We start from the raw sequence: 24,907 nt of genomic DNA, 5'->3' as shown, positions 1-24,907 counted from the left end.
GACACACTTTCTAAAATAATCCCTTTAAACTACCAAAATAATAATCTTTAAAGTTTCAAAATGTTATCAATTGTATTAAGGTAAAGTTTTGCTCATTCTTATCACCAGTTAGGAGTAAATGTAAACAAACTTATTAGTTTTGAATTGGAGAATCTCTCAGATAAAAAATTATAATGCAGGACTAAGTGAAAGACTAAATTTAAAAAAAACTTATTTATGCAATTTTTATAATTGTAAGAAATTTCTTAATTTAAGACTCAGGACTATAAATTAGAATTTTTAACATTATATAATTTTAAAAATTAAAAAACTTCAGACAAAATAAGTCTAATAACAATTATTTTAGACAAAATACATCTGAACATAAATTTTTTGATGATAGATGAATTTATCAATTTACTTACTTCTTGCACTAGAATTTCATTATAAGAATCAGGCCTCTCTTGAAGAATGTCTAATGCACCCATTTCGTCAAGTAAATCAGGAATACGAAGTTTGACATCAGATATAACTTTTGTGAGCTTCACAGAAAGTTACAGTAAATTATGAAAAGGAACATAATCAGCATTTTTCGAATCTTATTTTATTAAGTTTAATTTCATTGATTATAAATATTGAAAGAAATAATTTATAATAAAACCTGAAATTAAATTATGAAAAATACAAAAAACCTTAATTGAATTTCTAGTCATGATGTTGCACATTTTATTTTGCCCATTCATTAATAAAAGCATTAATTTAACTGTGTTAAAATTGTTTTCAAATTGAAATTTCACACTAACATTCCTTTTATATCTTCTCTTTGTTACTTGTCCAAATGCATATACAGTATGCTAAACAATTTTTTTAGGTGAGATCTCTGCCTACAGTAGTACTATTGAACACAAATGTATGATAAAGCCAAGACTATCCTGATCAAAAACGGAGACTCGCGCACAATTGGCATGAGAGTTCTTGAAATAAATTTCTTACAAAAAAAAAATTTATTATATTTTAATATTTATTACATTGCACAGATTGATATAATAAGGATTTAAAAAATACATAATAATGGAAACTAATTAAATTATTTTTTATAAAGTTAGCATTTCATCGGACAAATAACCGTCATTAAATCAAATAAAAATGTTGCTTAATAAGCTCTTAAATATATATATATATATATATATATATATATATATATATATATATAGAGAGAGAGAGAGAGAGAGAGAGAATCCAATGAAGTAGAGTCCAGAATGTAAGATAATCTTGATTTAATTTCAGTTTCCTTAAAATCTTTTAATCAGTAATTCTTCACAATTTTATTATATCTGTCCATGCAATAATATTCTACTTTTCAAAATATAAATGTAACATATGTTAAGAATATTCTTAGGAATTTTTATTTAGATGTTTGCATAAGAAAGTATGTCAGAAAATAGAGAATACTTTAAATGTTGAAATTGAACTTCTGAAAAATTAATATAAGACAATTTAAAAATGTATGTTCTATAAAAGAACAAAGTTTCAAAAGGGACAAAATAGTAACAATATTTTGTAGCTTGTACTTTAAGAAAATTGAAATATCTTTACCTGACTTTCATTGCTTTTAACAGCAAAATGTTCTCCTTTGATTTTCATCATATTATCTAATATTTCCTTTGCATCTTCGACTCTATAAGGTATTTCAGCATTGCAATGTTGTCCAAAAACTTCCGGGACATCCAAACTTGGTAAACCTTCAATGAATCTGACATAAATTTCCAACGGTCCGTCTTCCGGAACATAGTAATCAGAAACAGATGTTAAACTGTAAAGAAATTTTTATATGAATTTTGCATATTTTTCAATTTATATTTTTTCTTATATGAATTCAAACCATAACATTTAATATTTTAAGTAACTTTAAATTATATATATAAATTAATATTTATCTTAAGATTTTAAATCATAGTTATCAATTATTTTTTAATTGAACATTTTTTTTCCAAATTTGATGTAAGATTAAATAATATGTACTTATGAATCGCATCTAAAAAGTTCACTCTAATAAACCATCATTAGAATAACTATCAACTAAAGTTAACCAACTAGAGTAAAGCTACATTTCTCTTAATGGTAATAATCAGAAGTTAATTTGAATCTTTAAAATGCTTGTTAATATAGTCGATATTCGAAATGAAAAGTTAAGCATAACTAGATACCAAATCTATTCTTGGAAAAAAGAAGGAAAAAGAAAAAAGAACCCCTTGAAAGAACCAAGAATGAAAAGAAAAGGTAATGAAACCATGTAAAGAACTTTGTATCAAAAAGAAACAGCTAAATAAATCCAAGCATCATTATGCAGTTTGATTAGAAGTTATTTCACGGCTTTTATTTGAGTGATGAAATGTGACTCATTTGAACATTTTTAATTCGAATTCATTGATAATTCAAATAATTTTTTCAGCTCTCTTAAATTTCCTTTTCATTGAATGTTAAAAATCGCCTGCAATTTGATTAATCTATAGTCAGGATAGTTTTTTTTTCTAATTTATCTTTTTTATTTAAATATTCTGAAAATAATGTCCTCTGCTATCTGCTATTGGAATCGGAGATTTTAAGGTTTCTTATTTTTGGAAAACTAAATAACGAACTTACTTACTTTATATTGTTTGTCTTCTCTTAAAATTTTGTTTTCTATAAAACATCTTTCAATGCATTTGTTTCATAGTATTACGAATTTCCCTCGCCACGAAAAATTCAGCGCTACTGCATGATGGGTTTAAAACGGTTGCATACTTACTTATTGCCTAAAGCCGATTTTGAGTACTATTGTTGTAGACGAAATGTTATTTGGCTGTTAAAATTGCTTACATATTAGAATTATTATTTACATTTACTTTAAAAATTATTAAATATAAATTTTTATTTTAGTTTACCTTACTAAATTTCTTATTGTTTAATTGTGAATCATGCATTAGCTATTAATATTGTCAAATAGTAAAAATAAATCTGTATTGATTTTTTTTAATTAAAAATTGTTCTTTTTATACTGCATTCGAGTTTAAACACAGTTTTTCTTAATCTGAATACCTAAATAAATCGAATTTGCATTATTGCACATCAGATTTGAATGAATTATGTCTCATATTACTAGAAAACATTCCTTTATATTTAAAAAATTATTCATCTTGCTTATAAAGTGGGCCATGGTGGCCTTGTATCAGTTTTCCCAAAACAATATTAAGAATGAAAAAGCAGACTCTAATATATCCATACGTCAATAGAATTTCACATTTTTTTTGTTTTGTTTATTATGTGATGAAATGGAAGGATTTGTTTATTCATAATGGACAATCTATATAAATATAGATATTGTGTGTTGTGAATAAACATATGGATAGTGGTATGGATATAATAATAGGAATCACCGAGAACTTACCGATGTTTAATATTAGCACATACTTCATCACAAAAAAATTGATCGAAGTAAAACATCAAGAGGCGCTCATCATTCACATCTGCTATGTGACCTCCATAAATAGATTCGGCTATCATCGTTTTCAAGGCATTCCACTGAGTGTCTTTGTATTCGTCTAAATAGAGTTTCAGTAGTATGGATGAAGCCTATGAAATCAAACGAATTGCTTTGAAATAGTATTTTAACATAGATTTCAATATAAAGGCTTTACGGAAGTTCGAAGAATGAAAAATTCAGGATTTCACCAGAGTTTTCATGATTACACTTTTATTAAACTTTTAAGCTTCAAAATTAATTATTTTTAAAATGAGTAGTATAATTCTGGAAATTTAAATTACTTATTAATACTGCCAAATATTAAAATAAATATTTATTGCCTTTTTCCGTTTAAAAATTGATTTTGATTATTCTGTTTTTGGTTATTTAAATTTCAAATTTAATTATTAGAATTTTTTTGTCTAAGGGCATTTATATTTTTCATTATCATTAAAAGCTGACAAAAATATGTTGATCTCAGATGCAATGCATGTAATTTACGAAATTTTACCATATATATATGTAACGATATCTCTCAATCTAATTTAAATCCCAATTTTTATTTTAATTTAGCCTATTTTAACATCATTCTAAAATGTTCTCTTATTTCTTGATCCAATTCCCATTTTTTATTTCATTATTTTTAAAACGCGGTCTAGAAAACTGACGATTGAAGCATTTTCTCACGCTTCAAGCGGAGGGATGAAAAACCCTAATGCTTACAACATTCTTTCAAAGATATCTTTCTCTTGTCTAAATCGACACTTGGCCAAGAAATCCCTATCAGAATCTCATAGTTAAATCGTCCAAGGGAAAATTTTCCTGCTTTTTTCCTCTTGTATTGCGATGTAGACGGATGCATCTTTTATTGTTTTTTTTCTGTACAAATCATAAAATCGAAATCGTGATTAAAATCGAAATAAATCGAAATTAAAATTTAAAAAGCTCTTCTCGGCCATCTGCTAAATTATGATTATAGTATATATTCTTCAAAAATCAAATTGAATGCGGGATTAAAAACTGAATTTTCTGTTAGAGAAAGAAAAATGTTTGCAATAGAAGGTAAGAAAGAAGATGTCATTATAAATAAGAATTTAGTTTAATAATCAAATTTGCTGTTCAATATACGATTGATTCGAAATTAGGGCATTCTTGCTAATTGAAACAAAAAGTTGTGATGCTAATAGAAATTTTCAGTATTTGCTATTAATTTAGAATCAATAGTATTTTAGAGTCTGAACTTGCATTTTTATGTAAGATACTCTACATCATTATAATAATAATTATCATTCTGTATAGCATAATTTGAATGCTATACAGAATTTTGTAAGTCGATTTCTTTGTTTGCATATTAAACAACAACATATTATTCAATACTACACAATGCAGTTTTTTTCTGTATTTTTAAAGGTATTTAAAAAGTAATCAAATATAAAATATTACCTTGAAATCTTCCTTAGTGAAATTATAATTAAAATTCCAGCCAAGATTTTGAAATCTTCGTCTTTCAAGAAGGATAGAATGAAAAAATGACATTGAAAATAACAGGCTTTTGTATTTTGTTTGACAAGTAGAAGTGCTAATATCTTCTTCAGTAATTGTGTCCTCATATAGTTTCAACATATTGGCACGTATACCCTGGTAATCATAGGATAAATTTAGAAAAAGTTTGAAAAAGAATTGAAATTTGTTAGCATAAGTTACAGGAAAAGTAAAATATCAATAATTAAACGATTAATTAAAAAGTTTTAATTACCAACTTGAATATAAAATTAAAATTTTATAAGAATATAAAGGATCTAAATAGGCACTTGAAGAATTTTTAATGTTTTTGCTTTAAAAGATATATATGCTACCGATTCTTGGCATTTCAATTTTGGTCTGGAAATGAACACACAAACTTACGTGTAAGGGCACAAAATCCATAGTTAGGCTAATGGCCTATATCATAAGTCATCCGTATATACCCATACCTAACTATAAGCTAATGATAGATGCACCATATGAGATAGCAAATAATAATAAAAAAGATGAATTATAAATCGTTAGAAGGCTCCTTTTTGATTTACCCACATAAGCATTCAAGCGCGGTAGTAGTAAAATAAGTCTTAGAACAGTAAGATATTTTGAAAGTGCAATCAATTACTGACTCATTTTTTACATTTCAAGTTTGGTAGTTTAATAAATTATTTATCTTATTATTATTATTCTATAAAAATTATCGTTTAAACAATTCAATCATATTTTTATTTTTTTTTAAATAGAGTTCAATCTTGAGAATCCATTTTAATTGGGATTATCCTCTGTTCGGATAGTGAAAAATTCGGACTATCCGGGGAATTATTGACCTATAACAGTGATCATCAAAATTTCAGAACTAGGTCAGATTTGGTCGCAGAAGGCAAATTTTTTTTTAAATTTAAAAGTTGGAATGTCAAGAAGATTTTGCTGAATAGATCGACATCGATTGAAGCAAAATAAAATATTATTTTTATGTCATTTAAATCCTTTTGAAAGAAATTAATAACTGAATCTTGAAATGAATAAGAGAAATCTAGATTGAATAATTCTTTAAATTTTTGCATAAATTATATAAAACAAAAATTTCTGTAGTACACATAAGACATCTCCGCTCATTTTTCCTTGAGATCAAAAATTTTTTCTTCCTATTTGCTATTTTTTGGTTTAACTGCAATGGAACTTTAACAGACGAGGAAACGTTTTTTATAGACAATTGTTGTTATTAGTTACTATTAAAGAAAATCGGATTCATACAATAATGCTTTTCTGCAGTTTAGAGACGTCTACAGTCCTGCATTAGAAATAAGAAGAATAAAATTAAGAAATAGTAGAATGCATAAAATAGTTTTTTTAGTGCATACATGTTAATAAATTAATCACTTACTTTTGGAAAATCAAGTGATATAATGATACTGTTTTGCAATACAGATGTTGGGAAATGTTTTGTCGGAGCTGATCCTAACCATAAACGAAATTTCTCATGAACTTTGATACTTTGGAGCTTATTAACGAATTTTTCTAAAGCCGGCAGCCAGTTTAACAGAAGGTGGCAATTGGATATGAAAACCCAATATCCCTGTAAGGATAATAACAATTAATATAAAATGATGTTGTTCGTAAAATAGTTGCAAATAAATATAGCTAAGTTATTTTATTTATGGTAACTTAGTATTAATAAATTAATAACAAATAAAATAGGAAACTTTGTAAAATGAGGAGACAGAATATAATAATCATCGGTGGAAATATCACAAAAATAAATGAAAATGGAAGCTTTATTTAAACAAGCCAAAATAACAAATATTTTTACCACTTTTGCAGAATCAATTATGAGTTGTGACGCTGCATTTTCTTGACCTTTACCAAGGGAAATAGCCCTGTATTTTATTTCCAAATTCTTTGCCAAGTTTTCAATAATTTTTTCAGGATTCTGCAATCATAATATAATGAAATTCAATCGAAATATTTAATGAAGATAAAGCCTATATTAAAAAAATGAATTCTATATTCTAACGATTATTTCAAATCAACTTACTGTGTCTGACGAAACGGTAAATAAAACCAAAGGTTTATTTGGTGAACTCTCATCAAATATTTCTCCCATTTCGACGTCGGGATACTCGAGAAAACTAAAAAAGTTATATATGGTAGGCTATCATACAAAGTATTCGTTTACATATTATTTAATCTAGGTTATTTCACAAATTAGATGTTTCTATCAAAATTTTCCTCTAAAATAAATTCGCTAATAAAATTAAAATACAGAGAAATCTAAGAAATCACCTTTTTCCTAGATTGTTATAGATCAAACTAGTTACACAATTTGTCAGTCTATCAAGCCGCAGACATCGAATTATAAGTAGCATCTGAAATCCTGAACACACATTTCGCCAGATACCTTTAAAAGAAAGAATTTTATGAGAAAGTAGTATGAAATTTTTACAAAAAATGTCATTTGCCATCCTTAATAAAATATAAATAGCAACCAAAATTTTATCAAATTGTATGATAAATGTTTTATTCAAAAAAAATTGTGCTACTAATATTTATTACCTTATTAATACAAAAAGTTTTCACTTTATCTTCAACATAAATAAAATAATGCATAACATTAAGGGAAATCAGAAAACAGAATTATGAGAGAATCGGAAAATGTAATAACGAATAAGAAGTTTCGAATCTGTTATAAATCTTCGACATTTTAAATGTACCTGGGAGAGCTTTTTTTTCTGGTTCCAAAGTTAAATACCACTCTTGCCACAGTCTAGAATTTTCATCAAATGAAACTGTAATGCTGAGAAATCTTGGCAGACGTTCTAATTGTGTGATATGATCCCAAGATTCTTGCGACAACCATTGAGAGCATGGGTTTGCAGGTTCACTGGTACGGTCAATCACCTACAAAAATTATGGAAGTAAAATAGGTGTGTGAAAATATTTCTTTAAATGGAGATTATTTTTTCAGGTTTACAAGAAAATCAAATCTGAATCATAAGTTACCAAGAAATCAAAATAATTATACTGTTATGTCCAATTAATAAAATATTGCGAATAATTAAAAAGCGCCATTGCTAATAGGAAAAATATTAATATAATTTAGATACACAATGGAATTAGACTATATACTTTCATTATATAGCTTAATTAATTTAACAAAAATTATTTATAGCAATTCTTTTTTATTAGGTTCCTAAAAGACAGGTTGTTTTTCCAAAAAAATTATTAACTTATATTTTTTATCTTTTAATTTATATTTTCTTTTTAAAATATCATAAATTATCAAAAATCAATTTCAAAAACACACTCCTAGATGACGCCAAAGGTATGGAATAAAAATTTAATTAATTTAATCGTTGATTTGAAAAATATTAAAAGGTTATATTGTCATCGAGAACACACAAGTGCACGAAATTTCGAAATTATACCACAAAAGGGAATGAGATAAAAATAGATTACACAGTTCCATTTTCACAAGAATGAAGCAAAATCAAATTAAATAGAAGTGTATAAAGCAACTGAATTCATTAATGAATATAATCTGTTTAGAATATGCATATAATTAAGTAAAGAAAAAAAAATTACCTGTCCGCCTTTAATGAAAAAGTCATATTCTGGTTTTTCGAGTTTACCTTCTACCAATAAAATCTTTGTGCAAATATGGAAAGCAAGAAGTAAAGCGTGCTTTTCAATCACAGTTCTGCAGGCAAATCTATTCATAGATGAGAAAAATAAATTCATTCTTATATTCGTTCAAACAAATTTTTTGCTTACCCAAACACAATTGCAAATTGATTCTTTCTCAATTATTTTTTAAGCAATCACTCACATTTCTTACAATCTTCTTACTTTTAGATTTCTACCGTAATTAATGAATAAAGATAGTAATTAATTGCTTATTTGTAGAAAGCATTATGCGATAAAAAATTTCTAGGACAATCATATTTTTGCTATTTGAAAAATATAAATTCGAAAATATTTCAGGGATTTCATGTAGTTATTATAACTAACTAACTCTCATTATTTGTAAATAAAATAAATTTATAATTTTAATTTTTCGTATTAGTTCATGTCTCTTTATACTATGAAGATTAACAGTCTTAAAATATTTTTATTAGTAAATCTATTACAGCATTTTTTTTTTTTTTTTTGAAATACCAAAATATATCTTTTAGAAATAATATTCCTGAATGGCGAACATTCACAATACAATTAGGATCTTCTGATCCTCTGAGTTTTTATAGTTTGATGTTAGTTTGGCAATTGAATGCTTTTTCCCCCATATCAATTTTTAATGCTTCTTTTCTTACTCAGTTCCATTAATAATAATAAAAAAATAGGCTTTAATTACTTTTTTTTTTTTTTTTGCCGGCGACCTGGCATAGGGGTAGCGCGTCCGAGTTCGAGTCCTGGTTAGGACATGTTTGTTGAATTCCCTGTATTCTATCTATGAGGTGTGTGAAAGACCCCACCCCCACCCCCACCTGAGAAAAAGGGGTTGTGCAAACGAATGTGTGTGTCATCTTCATATGAGCTAGAAATCAGATTTCTGCCCTCAGGTGCTCAGGGTCTTTGGCCTCAGAAGCTACTGCATATTCGGCTTAAATCGCTGACAGTTCGTCGGCGGGCTTGTAAAGTGCCAAAGGTAACAACAATAACATTTTTTTTTGTAAATATTTAAAACTATTATACGCTATAATAGAAAAGAGACACTATAGCAATTATTAATGCAATAATAACAAAAATGAAAATAATGAAATCTAAAAACAAATAAAACTCTTTACAATTTACCTATAGACTGCTCTTTGGTGAAAGGCGTTTAGTTTCAAAATTCTCCTAGTAACTTCAGGATCTCTCGGAGATTTACTTATTGAGTTTAAAAATAATGTAATATAGGAATCTAATGTAAATACATACATTGGATCTACATGAGCCATATCAGTTAGAACAAAATATAAAATGGAAGCCATTTTAGCACAAGGTCGATATTTCTGAAATAAATAAGTGCATTTTATTGTAGAGAGTCTACTGTTATAAATAAAATGAAATCTAAAACCATGCTATTTTATCGATATATTTGAAATAGTAAATTAGCAATATTGATAGATAAGATAAATATGCTATTATTAAAATGCCAAATACGTTTTGAATTAATTATTTAATTAAAAAAACGTGTTAGTATCGACATAAGTTTAAAAAGAAATAAAAACCCTTTTATCGAAGAAAGATAATTTATAGAATTGAATAATAATTCATAAGCAGTTTTTAAATTTCATATTTAAAAATGCTCACAAAAATTATATACATTGCCAAAATGTTTTAACTTACATGAAAGGAATATTAATTTTTATATTTTAATGATTTTTATATATTTTCAGACCATTAAAATGAAATGAACAAGCATTTTCGAGGCATTTTCTTTTTGCATTTAATCGACGTTGCTGATGAGATCTGTGCTTTGTATAAGAAGTATTGTCTCAATGCAATGCTCGTTGTTAACTTTCGCGCATAAAAAAAATAAAGAGGGAATGAACAACTTTTTTCATTAAATCATCAAAGGAATTTAAAAAAATAAAATTTAAAATTTAAAATAAATCTACAAAACACTCATGAATTATTACTCAATCCAATCTCCTAATTAGAGATTTAATAATTTTTGGCATTTTTAAAAAAATTATTGTCGTAAAAATATTTGATAGTCACCAGTAATTATTCAAACATTAAATCACTGACTAGCTATGATACCTTCAGAATTTAGTATATTCATTATCTATAAAAACAATAAACATAAAATTATTATTAATTTATTACACATAAAGTTGGAAATTCGAAAAAGCAAATTAATATAACATCAATAATTCTAGATTCTTTAATATTAACTTAAACCTACGTTTGAATACAATGAAAAAAAGTTGCAGTATGTGGAGAGAGATCAATAGATTTGAATGAGGAAAATAATAAGTTAAAAATATGATTCACTTAAGGATTTGAGATTTTAAGTTAGAGTATATTGAAAAAGCATATCATTTAAAAATTTGCTGCAAAAAAGGAGGTGGTTTTAATTTTGTAAGCTTTCAGAAAACCGTAAAAATTTTTGAGAAATTCTAATTTCTAAATCATGTTAAAATATTCTTTTTTGATAATTTCCGTAATTGTTTTACATATTAGGAAAAAAATTTCCAAAAATATATCTTTTAATGACATAATGTGATTGTTGGAAATCCCCTACTTCTAGAAAAAAGATTTAACAAAATAATAAATAGTCATATTATTTTGTTGAAAGAAAACTTCAATTAAAGCACAGCATATATATTGATCTCACAAACAAAACACTATGAAGATAGAATTAGATAAGAATTATTAGAATTTGATAAGTATTCTAATATCACAAACAAAAATATCCCAACATTTTTCAAATGTCTGTAATATCTGGCTCTCTTGTCAGGTACCTCTTTGCAGTCCATAATGAAAACCAAATATAATTTTGTTATTCCTATTTGCGAGTTAGTTCTATTAAGTATTTGCAATTCCGTAGCAGGAGTTTGCTTATTGAAGGTTGTTTACTATTAATGGATAACATAATGAAGACAACTCTAACGACAAATTAATGAGGCAGGCCATTTCTTCATTAACAAAGCACAAGATTGGAGTAGCATCATTCTTGAACCAAATAAAAAGAGTTTATTTTTTACGTAAGGGTAGAACATGCGACTCAAAATTTCCCCAGAAAGAAACTATCTCCACTTTTTAGCTAACTTTTCAACTTTAGAAGAATTTTTTTAAATTTTTTTTACAATTTAAATATTCTAATATGATTCTTATACTTGAAAAAAAGAAGTTTCTGCAGATAACTGATTTTAAATACCAGATTAAATTCGTAGGACCGTGAAAAATTACAATCTGAGGATGCATTTTTCAAGTTTAAATGAATTCTTTTAATGAAATGAATTCAAGTTTAATGAAATGAATTCAAGTTTAATGAATTCTTTTTAAAATGAATTATCAAGGAAAATCGATAGTTTTAATCAAAAATATTTCCGCTAGTTTTACAAATAATGCCATGACACTTTTTTTTCTGTGTTTTTATTATCTAATATTGTATATTTTTCTATTTCAACTTTTTGGCCTATCTCCTTAGATTTTGTAACTTCCTTAAATAATTTTTTTTAAAAAAAATAACCCTTATAGTATGTACATATTCTAGTAGTACGTAGGCTTATTAATTGGACTGAATGTGAAGCAGCAAAATAATTGTCAGCGCATATTAACAAAAAATTTAACATACATCTCGAGCGGAATCTATAATAGTTTCAGTTTTTTCACTTGATGACAGCTTTTCTTCGACTTCAATAGAGACCGTTTTAGACTTCTGTAGAGCTTCTACAAGTACTTCATCATCCAACAAAGAACCAGTCGATGTACTCAGTAATCTTTAAATGTTAAATACATATACGATTTTTCATCAGAATTATAAAGGGAATATCGTAAACAAATTTTACAAAATTTATAGGAAGGATTTCATGAGAAAAACACTAAAATAAAATGTGAATCATATTAAGCTTTTTAAAAAATTATTTAATTAAACATTTTGACGAGTTTAAGTTATTTTAAAATTTATTTGTTTGTTTGATTTATTAAAAAAATTTTATTTGAAATTTAGTTGATTAAAAAAGTAAATAAAATTGCTCCGTTTGACAAAAATTACCAAATATGATGAAGATATAATCTGGAAGTTTGTAATATGCAACTTAGTACAATTCTTTTGAAATTTCAATTAATTAAAAATCAATCGAAATTTTGAAGATAGTTTCCGAAAACATTGCAAATATTTTGAATATAATTCCAGAAAATTATTTTTTAAACTTATAATTAATTAAAAAATTAAGCGAAATATTATCTTTTTCCACAAAAATTCCCGAAAATATTATTACACAAAACTGATTACAACACAATTTTAAAATTTAAAACTGTATCTTTTTTTTACATGCCAATTTTCTTGCAATTTTTCTAATAATTTTTCTGCATAATTGCAAACAATAGATTTTATTGCTGAAAAGAATTTCAATTTTCGTTGTTCCATCAAATATTTAACGCATGATTTTCTGCCGTTATTGGAAGCTAGGGAAGAAATACCGCTTAATACCTGTGAAATTTACATGAGGAATAAGAATATGAAGTTGAAAATACAAAAGTTAGAAGATGAAACCAGACATTAACATTTTGAATAGGACTATGATGTTATGGCAGTTTTCTTCATTGAGATGGTTCATATACACAATGAACAAAACTTGTGTAAAGCTATTAAATGACAAGGCAATAATGTTCAATTTAATACTGAAAATTGTTTTCTTGAAGGTATCATGAACATCAAGTTATGCAGAGAAATTTAATTTAAAGCGAGCTCAACCAACATTCCCTGCTAACCAACTGGTCTCCAAAGACGGCTAAGAATTACAAGAAATTCAAACGGTTTTCAATGCTTTATCAAATGTTTAGTCATGTGATTTGTGCTTTATTGCTGAAACTCAAAGAGCTAGCCTTTACTTAATACCTGTGTTGCTTACTTGAAAAATGAAAAAAAGAATTTCCATTACTGCGAAAAACAACGTGTTATTAGAAGATAGATTAACTGGACAATCACGTTTTTAATGGCTCTGTGATATCAAAGGACTTAACTTCCTTAAGATTAATGAGCACAATAAATCGAACAAGTTATTAAGATAACTTGCGCTATTTATTGTGCTGATTAACACTGATAAGATAACACTGATGTATTGTCTAAAACAACTGAAAAATGTTTTGTTTGTTTTTGTTTTGAAAAAAAAACTGATGTTTATAAGAATTAATTGAAATTAATCAGAGAAAATAATTTTTACTGACCAGTTAATCGTCAGAAGTGGCAAGCATTAAATAATTACAGAAATACAGAATTCATATGTCGTGGCTGGTTCGTGAGTGCTTTGAATAAATAGGCAAATAGAAAACTTAACAACAAATTTATTGCAGATTCGTTCGAGTTACTCTGCTCAGTAACTCCTTCTTCTCCAAGAGCCAATATTCGAATGACATCACTGTTTTAATTACACTCGCGCTAGTTGTCTAGCGCCATCTATGAACGTTTATTTCCTATCCAATCATTACAACATAAATCATTTTGCTACTTTTATAATAAGTTAAGAGGGAAGTATAAAAAAAAAGCAATCTGATGAAGAATGATTCTTATAATATTTTGAATGGAACCGTAACAATTTAATTTCAAAAAGCTTTTGAAAATTCGCTTTTTATACGTGAATTAAATTTTTTTTACTTATTACCTACTTTTAATCTAAAAATCTTTTCTTCCCAAACTTAGCACTTGGAAGGAATTTTTTTTCACTTATTACCTATTTTTTAATCTAAAAATGAAATAAATAATTCTTTTTTTTTCTCAAATTCAGTACCTGGCAAATTTACAGGTACGAAATTAGAATACAATAAATATAATTAATGACTATATTTATCTTTCAAATAATTAAAATTGCATAATGACATCGTGAATACACAAATGTAAAATATTTTGATCCTCTAGCAGAAGGGAAATTTTACATACACATGAAAAAAGTCAAGTTAAACAAATGGGTTGAAAAATGAAAGGACTGTACTTAGCATACTTACTTGAGAACAGTATCTTCTATTTCCAGAAGCTGCTTTTTACAATCTTGAATAGTTTTTACTAATTTCTCTTTCCTCATTTCAAGATCAGATCTTTCATTTAAAACAATTAAAGGCAAAAGTTGATCTTCCAGGCCTAAAATATTGAAAGCATATATTATTTTGAGGTAAAATAAAAATATACAAGGTGTTATTTTAAAATAAAAAAAAAGAATAAAATAATTTGATTTTTATTCTACTATTAACCGTTCTTGGCATTAGTTGATTTTATGGTCATTACAGTTCAATCTCATACGCATAATTAGTGATTGTGATTCCCCTTCACACATACATAAAGTATTTTTAACCATGAAATTAAGATAGATATCAAAACCGAGTTATTTTAAATGTCTTGCATTTATTCTGTTGATTGTGCAAATTAATTTTTCTAACCGCGTTTAAATCCCAAGACGTAACGGTGTCATTGGGAACGTAATTGATTGAGTAATTTATCTTTTTACTGCATTTCGTATTATCGGTCTTAATTTTACTGTCTTATTCTTTATCTATACTTATATAAAGCTCAATGTCTGTGTGTGTGTGTTGGCGCTCTACAGGCCAGGCCATTTGACTTGCAGCTACTAAATTTGATACATGTATACCTTAGAGGTCGGGAATGTGCACCTGGGGTCCCATTTTTTGAATTTTTAATTAGAATTTTAATTATTAATTAAAAACTAACTTTCCCGCCAAAAAATCTTCCATTTTCCCCACCGCCAAATGAGTAAGGGTTCAGTTTTTTTCCGCAACAGTAATGAGGCTAGGGTTAACAGTTTTCGGCCGATTATTTCAAACGATTCTGTTTATTTTCTTAATGTTTTATGCATTTAAAATTAAACATTGTTAATGAATCGATCTTTCAGATTCATTCTGAAGTACTTTTGAATTAAAATAAGACAGAATAAAGGAAATAAAATGTCTAATCTGCATAGCGTTACCCCAACTGGCGTAGAAAAATTCACACATTTGCGTTACCGTAACTGGCGTTGAAAATTCACGCATGCGCATTGTGTTCTGATTGTTGACAATAATATCAACGGATGATTCTTGATTTAAATTATTTTTAGGTTAGCTGCATGCTTTTGTAATTAAATCGTATTTATGTTATATATATTTTGTATATTCTTATAGTTTTAAGTGCATCGTTTTTTAAGTAGTTTTTTTAAACCTGTTTACGACCGATTATTTTAAACGATTCATTTTATTTTCTTAGTGTTTGATGCATTTAAAATTAAACATTGTTAATTAATCCATCTGTTCATGATGAATCGAGAAAATTTTGTTGATAAATTCTTGAGAAATTACATAAATTAAGAAAGATATTCTTTAGTGCCCATGAAGTTTAAACGCTCAATGACTCTGTTATCAGTAATCATATTATAAAAAAATGCTTTGTTTCAGTAAAAAATGTTATTATATTAATTGCAGATTAATTCTTTCCACTTTAATTTAAAGCATAAATTCTACGGGAGCTAACAGAAAATTAGAGAGATACATATTACGTTATGACTGAAGGCCTTTATAATATTATGAGTGAATTATATGACTATCAAAATTTGAAGTTTTAAAATATTTTGATGAAGAATCTATTAAGGTAGGAATTGCGTAAGACTTACTAACTATCAAAATTTAAACGAACATTAAGATTGGCGTACCAGCTGGTCGCCAAAGGCGACAATAAACAGAATCTTTTTTTTAGCTTTCAATAATAGAAAAAATTAAAAATATTAAATATTCGATGTAATAATGAAAATAATTTGAAATTCATTGAATAATAAAATAATATGGTTGCAAATTTTGCGATAAAATATTTTTAATACTTATAAAAATTCAGAGAAAGTTATGAGACAAATAAAATTATATCATCACAAAGATAATTACTGTATTTTAAAGGGGTTTTTTTTTGCAATAATTTTGGATTGCAATTATTGCAAATACTGGAAGTTTGTAATTTCCAGAAGTTATTGCTTAAAAACTCTACAATCTCGCTTAATTTTTTTTATTTAACTTAATTTTAAAAAAAAAAACCGCTTAGAGATGTCTATTTCCAAAGTACATTACTACGAAATTGGTAACTATAGACCACCTCTGCCCTTTATGGAATGCCAACAGACAATCATATATGCATATGCATTCTTTTCTATTAATAATAGACACCTTCGCGTCTTGCAAGCAGAGCCGAATTAAGCCTAATTAGGAACTATACGAAAGGCAAATTTAAGAGGCTCCATTCCCATTCCCTAATTTCAAAATCAGATTTTCCCCAAGTAATACAGGTATAATATATAATAATTACATAATTTTACATGCTATTACGAATGAAAAGAAATTGCAAATACTGTACCAAAACATTGCATAATATGTAACAATATTTCTCATATTTTGATTTTCAAAAATATTATTAAATTTCAATTTACTTAAAATATTAATTTTAATTCAGAGTATCATTTGACTTGATTAATTATTTTTAAAAATTCCCTGTGAAAAAATGCTACATATTATACGAAACTTGAGTTTGATTTCAATAACTGAAAAAGTATTATATATGTTAAAAACGTTCTAAAATATACTGAAAAAAAAGATAATAAAGCTCAATATTTTTTTTAATTATGGAGAAAGAAGAATGTTTTCAAAAGCAAACCAAAAAATTTTCTTTCAAAAATGAAATTACTCTTACTTTCAACACCGAAAGAGCATCATGTTGCACTACACAAAAGAATGAAAATGATGCCGAAGTCCTGGCATAGGGGTAGCGCGCCTTCTCTGTGATCTAGGAGTTCCATGTTCGAGTCCCGGTTCGGGCATGGTTGTTCTTCTTCTGTGTTCTATCTGTGATGTGTGTGAATGAGCCCCCCCCCCTCCCCTGTAAAACGCTCGCTCGGCTGAAATCGCTGTCAGATAACTATCAGCGGGCTTGTAAAGTGCCAAAAGTCACAACAACACAACATGAAAATGATGTCGTAAATTGTATATTTTACCATGTATTTTAATATGATTTTCATAATTTTATGGAATTGATATGTGATAATATTAAAAACTGAATTCATAATATTTTAGCATTGAATTTCAACAATGCAAAAATGTTATGAAAATTAAAGGTATCTCGCAATACATTGAGAAAACAATTAAAAATTAACTCCTAATTTAGATTATTTTGTTATTTATGGCTGAATATCCTCTAAAAATTCTTAAGAGCTTTGATAGATATACCGAATTCTGCAAAAAACTATTTAACTTTTTTAAAATTGAAATGTTTTTTGTCATAAATTAAATCAAATTCCCCCAAATTAATGGTTTTGGAAAAAATAATACTAATACAATACAATTTAAATGCTAATACAAAATTATAAAAGTTATTGAGTCATTCTGATACATAAAAAAAAGAAAGAAAAACTACATTTATCTGGAATTAAATTCTAGGAGCTTAAAAAAAATCTTAAGAATAATTTTTTGAAATTTAAACGATAATTGCTCATAATCTGAATCAGTGTGAATATGTAGTTCTTAAAAATCAAATGAAGGCACGGAATTAAACTTATCAAAAATTGATATAAACAAATTAAGGCTTCTGGGCCCTTAAATTTCTCAGGGCAATTTAACTCTGAGGATCTACAGGGTTTCAAAAATTGTTGTTAACTTTGACCATTCAATATTCTGGATTTGCTTATAAGATGGGAAATATCGTGACTCATTGGATCTGATTTGTATTTAGCAATACATAAACTGATTAGATAGATTAAACAAAATTGATATAAATCACTAAAATGCACATACCAAACATTTATGCTTAATATTACATATATTAACATTATAATGGTTTTCATGAAACAAAATTTTCAATTTTTAAAAAACTGTTTATCTTTTTTATATTATAAATCTATTTAGAAATAGGAAAAATGACAAATAAAAAAAGTAATATTAAGTGAAAATTCACCTTTCTCTTTTATAGTGAAATTCACAATTGTAGTTAGATAAATTGCATTTGATGTGAATTGCGGGTTTAATGTCATTGTTAACATGTATAGCTGAAATGACTCTCCTATTTTAAGTTTTTTGTTGTTGAAATGAATAAAATGTTTATTGAATGATTGTTTCAGTAAAGTCGAAAGAGACGAATTTAGACCAGGATTCACATTTTGCAACAGGATCGGGTATCCTTGCGTAATAGCTGCTTCCAAAGCTAATGCCCACTTTGAATCTTGAAAATCAACAAGTTTGATTTTCTGAAACAAAAAATTATCAAAGTTAAACAATAAATATATTCAAAAATAATTCAATACAATGTATACGGATTATTTAATAAAATAAATTTATGAGAAGCTAAATTTAATTTTATACTATAAACAAAGTTTAATGAGAACCAAATAAAAAAGATTTAGGTTTGCTGGATAGAAAATAAAATTTATCCATTATTGACATAAAATACAAGTATGGCAGTAAAATAGCTTTAACTGGCCACATTTCATGATTTGGCTGAAATTTATCAGTAATGATGATTGTTCAAATTCTACATCATACAAAAAATGTATTTCCTTTGGCAAATGCAAATAACTGCTAATATTTAAATTTGAATTCAAACACAAATATATAAATTTGTCAGTTCGATACACTTTCTATAATAAATTGATAAACCATGTAGCTATTTCTTTTTCCCCCAACTATCTAATTAGATAGCAATTTTTGTTTCAGGAATATGTTTGCATTCTATTTCAAGAAGAGAAAGTAATATTTATAGGATCAAGCAAATTTTCATTATTTATTTCATATCATAACATTTATGTATTATATAATTTTAGCTTAAAGATTTATTAAAAATAAGTAATTCTGAAGTAGTGGAGAGAGGAAGCTGTTTTTAGCTAACCATTTGAACATTTTTAGAAACCATTTTGTGAACAGCAAATACAGTATTATGATTCAGCATATAAGTGTGCAAGCGCTGGGGAGAATACAGTAGAGCATTTGACTGAAGTGAGCAATGCTTTTATACCGGAATCATTTGCTCCTTTCAAGAGAACAAGGAAAATAAAAAATGGATATGTTACATAACTGATAAAGCAAACGCGCACGATTCAAATATATATATATATATATATATTACGTCCTCGCAAATCAGTTGCCCCTCAGGGGCTCACCTTCTTTAGGTGAGTACGGATGTCCCAATCCCGAGGTACCCAGGGATCTTTACTCCCTTTCAGTTCGCTCTCCGATATGCTTTCTGCTGTGTCTTTCCTTCCCTCGACGGCAAGCGAGGGAGCTCTCCATGAGAAGCTGTCGCCACTCTGTTTGCTTCTTGCTTCTCATGGACAGCCAAAACCCCACGTGTTGACCATGCGTGGCGACCCATTAGAAAGACGGATGGTGCACTGTGGTCCCCGGTGTATCAATCGGCTGGTACCTTGTCACCTGAGTGGCTATTCTGATAGGGATCAAGCGAAGGGGTTACTCCTTGGGCTTGGCGTTAAGGGTGGTCACTGTCCCCGGGGGTAACTCCCAGCGTATAGGTTCCGGCTAGCACCAAGGTAAGTGCCGAGGCAGGGAATGGCCAGAGCCGGTGGCTGCCTTCCCTTGTTGGGCTCCGTGGTGAGCGGTGCCGTCGGGCCTGAAAATTTAACAATGTCATATGGGTAAATCTAAACGTTCAAACAATGCATCGACTATTCAAAACAATTTTCCACGATTCTTTATTGTTCATCGAATTTCAGACTCCAAAGAAACATTCCACGGTTTGTCTCCTTTTCTTGTTGAAAAGGGTATTACTGGAAATCTAGGTGAAGTGAAATCTATTAAGAAACTCAGACCTGGCGATCTTTTGGTTGAAGTTGGATATGCCAAACAAGCCAAACAAATTTTAAACCTAAAGTCATTGTCAACTATTTCCGTAGAAGTTAATCCTCACCCATCATTAAACTCATGCAAAGGAGTTATATCATGGGGTGAATTGTGTAATGTTTCGATTGAAGAGATTATTGAAAAACTAAAAGATCAGGGAGTGACCAATGTAAGACGTATTACTGTAAGGAGGGATGGCAAACTCTTAAACACAAAGCATCTTGTGTTAACTTTCAATTCTTCTAATTTACCAGATTATATTAAAGCTGGATATATGCGCCTTTCTGTAAGAACTTATATACCAAACCCTTTGAGATGCTTCAATTGCCAGCGTTTTGGACATTCAAAATCTTCTTGCCGCGGGACACTGACATGCGCCCGTTGCGCAGAAGTCGGCCATGACAGCACTAACTGTACTAATGCAGAGAAATGTGTTAACTGCAAGGATGATCATGCTTCTTTTTCCCGAAACTGCTTTTCTTGGAAACAAGAAAAGGAAATAATTTCAACAAAGATAAAAAATCAAATATCTTATCAGGAAGCTCGTAAACTTATAATGTCTAAACTCCCTAAAGTTGGAAATAGTTACGCTTCAGTCGTCAAAAAATTATCCGCAACCATATCCACTCAGTGGGATCCAGCTGATATAACTTCTAGCACAAATACACTTCTATGCACTTCTGCTTCGAAAGCATTTCCCTCAGTTAATGTTAAGAATTCTTCCACTGAATCTACTGCAGTAATCTGTGAAGACGCTCCCACTTTACCTGATTTAACAGGTTTTCAAACTGTTACAAATCGGAAAAAACTTAAAAAAGATTCTCCAGTTAAAGAAAACATTACTTCTAATGTAGAAAAAATTACTAAATTTTACACTACCTCCCCTCGTTTAATACCCAATTCTGTGGTAATTAAAAATGCAGCTTCAACCATGAATGTTGCTACTAATGTTTGCCCTGTTAAAACTCCTTTACCTGGTACTTCTAATTTTACATCTGTTTTCCCTTCGCATGAAATAAAGAATGTGCAGTTTCAAGAATCTGATGCCGATGCTGATATGAGTTCCACCTCTGCGTCTGAAGAGGATATAATTGAATATAATATGTCTGAGGATTTGGAAGGCTCGCCTCCCCTACTCTCTAAAAAACACGAAAAGAGGAAATACATTGTTCCCACAAAATACAAAAATATATAGCTTTATCGCTCCTTTTTTAAGGACAGGTTTTATTTTTTGACTGTTAACCTTAATTGAGCATATGTATATTGAAAATTCAAATTTTTATAGTTATAATTTTGCGTTTTAGCATTTTATCTGTATGGCTTGCATATTTGTTTCATTTATTATTCTTCACACTTGAGATTTTATACATTTTTTAGCATCTTAATATTTTACAACTTGCACTTAATTTTAATAGATTTAATTGGCTTTAACAAGCTATATTTTGAATTTTAGACTTCAGTTTGAGAAATTTCAAAGTGATTATAGATTTTAATCCCTGCTACTACTATACCACCATACGTTATAGCACCTTGATCTTGTTTATCTACCATATGTTTGGCGCAGTATAGCCAAATATGGGTCTTGCGCCAATAAAATCAAATCAACCAACCAACAACCAACCGCAAATCAGTTAAAGAATTACATTATATCCCTAAATTTGGTAATAATGAAAAAACGTATAGCAAAAAGACGAGATTTGAGATTTAAAATAAAGATTATAAGTATCAGACTGACTCGTTTAGTTTCCATATTTTTAATCCATTTGAGGGCTTGACCTTCAGGATCTACAATAAAAGGATAGTAACAACTTTCAGTAACAATTGCAGCTCCTTCGTTGGAATACTGATCAGTTGGTAAACCATTCATTTTCCATTCATTTTTAATTCCTTCTTCCACAAAAAAATCTGCTAAATCAAAAACGGAACTGCATGTGAACATAGTTTCAGAAATCTAGGAAGAAAAGAAATTCGATAGTGTAAATTATTTAGTTTATACAAAATATAAAATTCCACAAAATACTATTAACTAGGTCAAAATATGCATTGTGATTAAAGTGCTCTTAAATCAAAGTAAAAAAATGGAGAAGCAATGAAAATATATTAGATTTAATAATATAAAAGAAAGTCAATGTTACGAGTTGCACTTAAGAAAAAGCTTTTTAAATTCTTGATAAAATTAAAGACAAAGCCACATAGCAAAAAAATTGATAATAAAAAATAGGTCAATACTATTTTAAACAAAGGAAAAATATGCTTTTAATAATTTCTCGTAACACACCGCTTAAATATCTTTGCAGAAAGTGAAAAGAGTTTGCATCAAATCTTATTTCATTTTTTTTTTAAATTTTAGACTTCTAAACTGGTATAGTTATAAGATAATTTCTGAATTTTTAGAAGATGGAAAATAATATTTGAGCACTAAAATATTTGGAAGTCATCGCAAGAAAACGCCAAAATTTTGATTATTTTTCAATTAATTAAAAATTTTAAAAGAATCCCTTCGATGTGTATATTTCCACATTCTCAAAGGTACTTGAGCCTACTTTAGCAGTTCCAGGCCAAAAATGCACCTTCTTTCCAATCTTTTCGTACCCTGAAACGAGATGTTAGACGTTCAAATGCAATTTTAACATGCACCAGTCTCCATATACTTGAGGAACTCATAGAATCAGGTTTCGAGCCGGGAATTTTCTATAACCTAATCACTTGGTCACTATGGTCAGATATCTTTTAAATTTTATATCATTCGTTATTATTGTTAGGAATTTTTATATCGAGATTAATGCCATAACTTTATATGTTTTATATGCATAAACTTTATATGTACTTACTTTTCTCTTCCATCGTTTTCCTAAAAACGTTCGATGCGATTGATCATGTGGTCCAAGATAAGTTAAATAGCCAGATGCCAAAAAACTATCTCCAACAACAAAGTTTCTTTTTTCACTTAAAATCTATAAAAAAATTTAAACAATCTATCTCAAGTATAAAGAAATATCTTTTCAATAATTAAATAAAACATCTCATTATAAACAGTCATTATATTGATTCATACATTTGCGTTCCAAAAATGTACGCATGCAGAATATGAAGGAAAGAACCAGTGGAAGTAATATCGCATTTATTCTAATAAAGGAGCTATCTTTCCCTCTTCCAACATAAAATTGTGGAGAGAACCTGAATATCATGAAAGTTCAGATATTCATTCTCAAGAATTTAGCACAGGAGAAAGTTGTGTGTTTCGTAATGTAGCAAAGAAAAGCGGTGCTTTGCATTAATCGCATGAAATGTCGAAATTTAATATTAACCTCATGCTATCGGTACACTTTTAATTAAAGTGCAATTTTTGGCAATGAATCTCTTGCATGCAGAGTACCAGAAAACCAACATTATGTGCTTTAAACGCCTTTTTTTCGTCTGATTAAAGCCAGAATCTGACACTCATTACAACTATAGTCACAATATCATATACCAGATTCCAGTTATCATTTGCGTTTTTGAGTTATCGCATTGACATGCATGCGAAATTACAGACAGTTTACCCTCAGATAAAATTTAATTCAAAATAAGACTCTTGATAAGAACCGAGATCAGTTTTTATCTATGTATCTCTTTATGTTTTGTATTTATTGTGTTAACTTATACTCAGACAGCTGGACAGATAGATTTCCTCATTTAAAATTTAATAGAAATCTACACATTTCGTGTAAAAGTAAAATACCAAGTTTCATTCTTCTTACTTAAAGAGGTTTTGAATGATCGTATTCACAGAAGGACAAGCAGGCAAAATTCCAAAAGCTTTTCAAATGTAAGGAAGTCTGAAACGTGGAAATGTATCAAAATCTTGATTTTGTGGTGAAAGCTTATAAGCAAGTTAACAACTACGCTATCCGAGCAATTGCTTTTGTATCATGGCCATGTTACTGGACTGCTAACCACAAGGTCCCAGGTTTTATCCTCGCTTATACCAATACTCCACAATTTCAAATTTTTTGACGATTATTTTCTCCTGATATTCTTCATATGGAGAAGTAAAAAAAGTATTTTGAAAAATTAGATTTGAAACAGCCCATCCAAAAATAAGTGTGCAATGAAAAGAGGAGAAAAACTTACCAATACTTTATTCTGCCATCTTTCTTTCTCAGAACTTAAGCCTTCTATGATACTTTCAGCTCTTTTCAGCTTTAACGCAAGTTCCATCGCTTTTCTTGCCAACTCCTCTTTCTTTTCAATCAATCGCTTGTGTTCCTCTTCTAAGCGTCTTATACTAGCTTCAAGCTTTCATAAGAAACGTGATAGGTTATTACTTAAAATCTTTTTATTTGTAAAATAATAATTTTAAAGATAAATATCAGAGTCATTATTTTATAAATGAAATGCCATCATGGC

The 24,907-nt window shown here is 28.3% G+C and overlaps 1 protein-coding gene across 1 annotated transcript in view; it reads right to left on the bottom strand.

Annotated features, from left to right (window-relative positions):
- The window catches only part of LOC129962948 (dynein axonemal heavy chain 2-like), a 127,108-nt gene that overhangs the window by 9,338 nt on the left and 92,863 nt on the right, over positions 1–24,907 (bottom strand). Inside the window, exons 56-72 of the mRNA XM_056076951.1 lie at positions 24,632–24,796; positions 23,350–23,472; positions 22,254–22,469; positions 18,624–18,912; positions 14,654–14,786; positions 12,285–12,429; positions 9,791–9,990; positions 8,585–8,711; positions 7,714–7,900; positions 7,286–7,400; positions 7,038–7,131; positions 6,813–6,932; positions 6,387–6,578; positions 4,925–5,119; positions 3,407–3,591; positions 1,576–1,792; positions 405–521 (exon numbers count right to left, since the gene is read on the bottom strand). Coding sequence (XP_055932926.1) covers positions 405–521; positions 1,576–1,792; positions 3,407–3,591; positions 4,925–5,119; positions 6,387–6,578; positions 6,813–6,932; positions 7,038–7,131; positions 7,286–7,400; positions 7,714–7,900; positions 8,585–8,711; positions 9,791–9,990; positions 12,285–12,429; positions 14,654–14,786; positions 18,624–18,912; positions 22,254–22,469; positions 23,350–23,472; positions 24,632–24,796 — 2,820 coding nt within the window. The remainder of the gene's footprint in view (positions 1–404; positions 522–1,575; positions 1,793–3,406; positions 3,592–4,924; positions 5,120–6,386; positions 6,579–6,812; positions 6,933–7,037; positions 7,132–7,285; positions 7,401–7,713; positions 7,901–8,584; positions 8,712–9,790; positions 9,991–12,284; positions 12,430–14,653; positions 14,787–18,623; positions 18,913–22,253; positions 22,470–23,349; positions 23,473–24,631; positions 24,797–24,907) is intronic.

This window comes from Argiope bruennichi, chromosome 3 (genome assembly GCF_947563725.1).
Source record: "Argiope bruennichi chromosome 3, qqArgBrue1.1, whole genome shotgun sequence".
NCBI lineage: Eukaryota > Metazoa > Arthropoda > Arachnida > Araneae > Araneidae > Argiope > Argiope bruennichi.
This window is presented reverse-complemented; position numbering and strand designations above follow the sequence as displayed.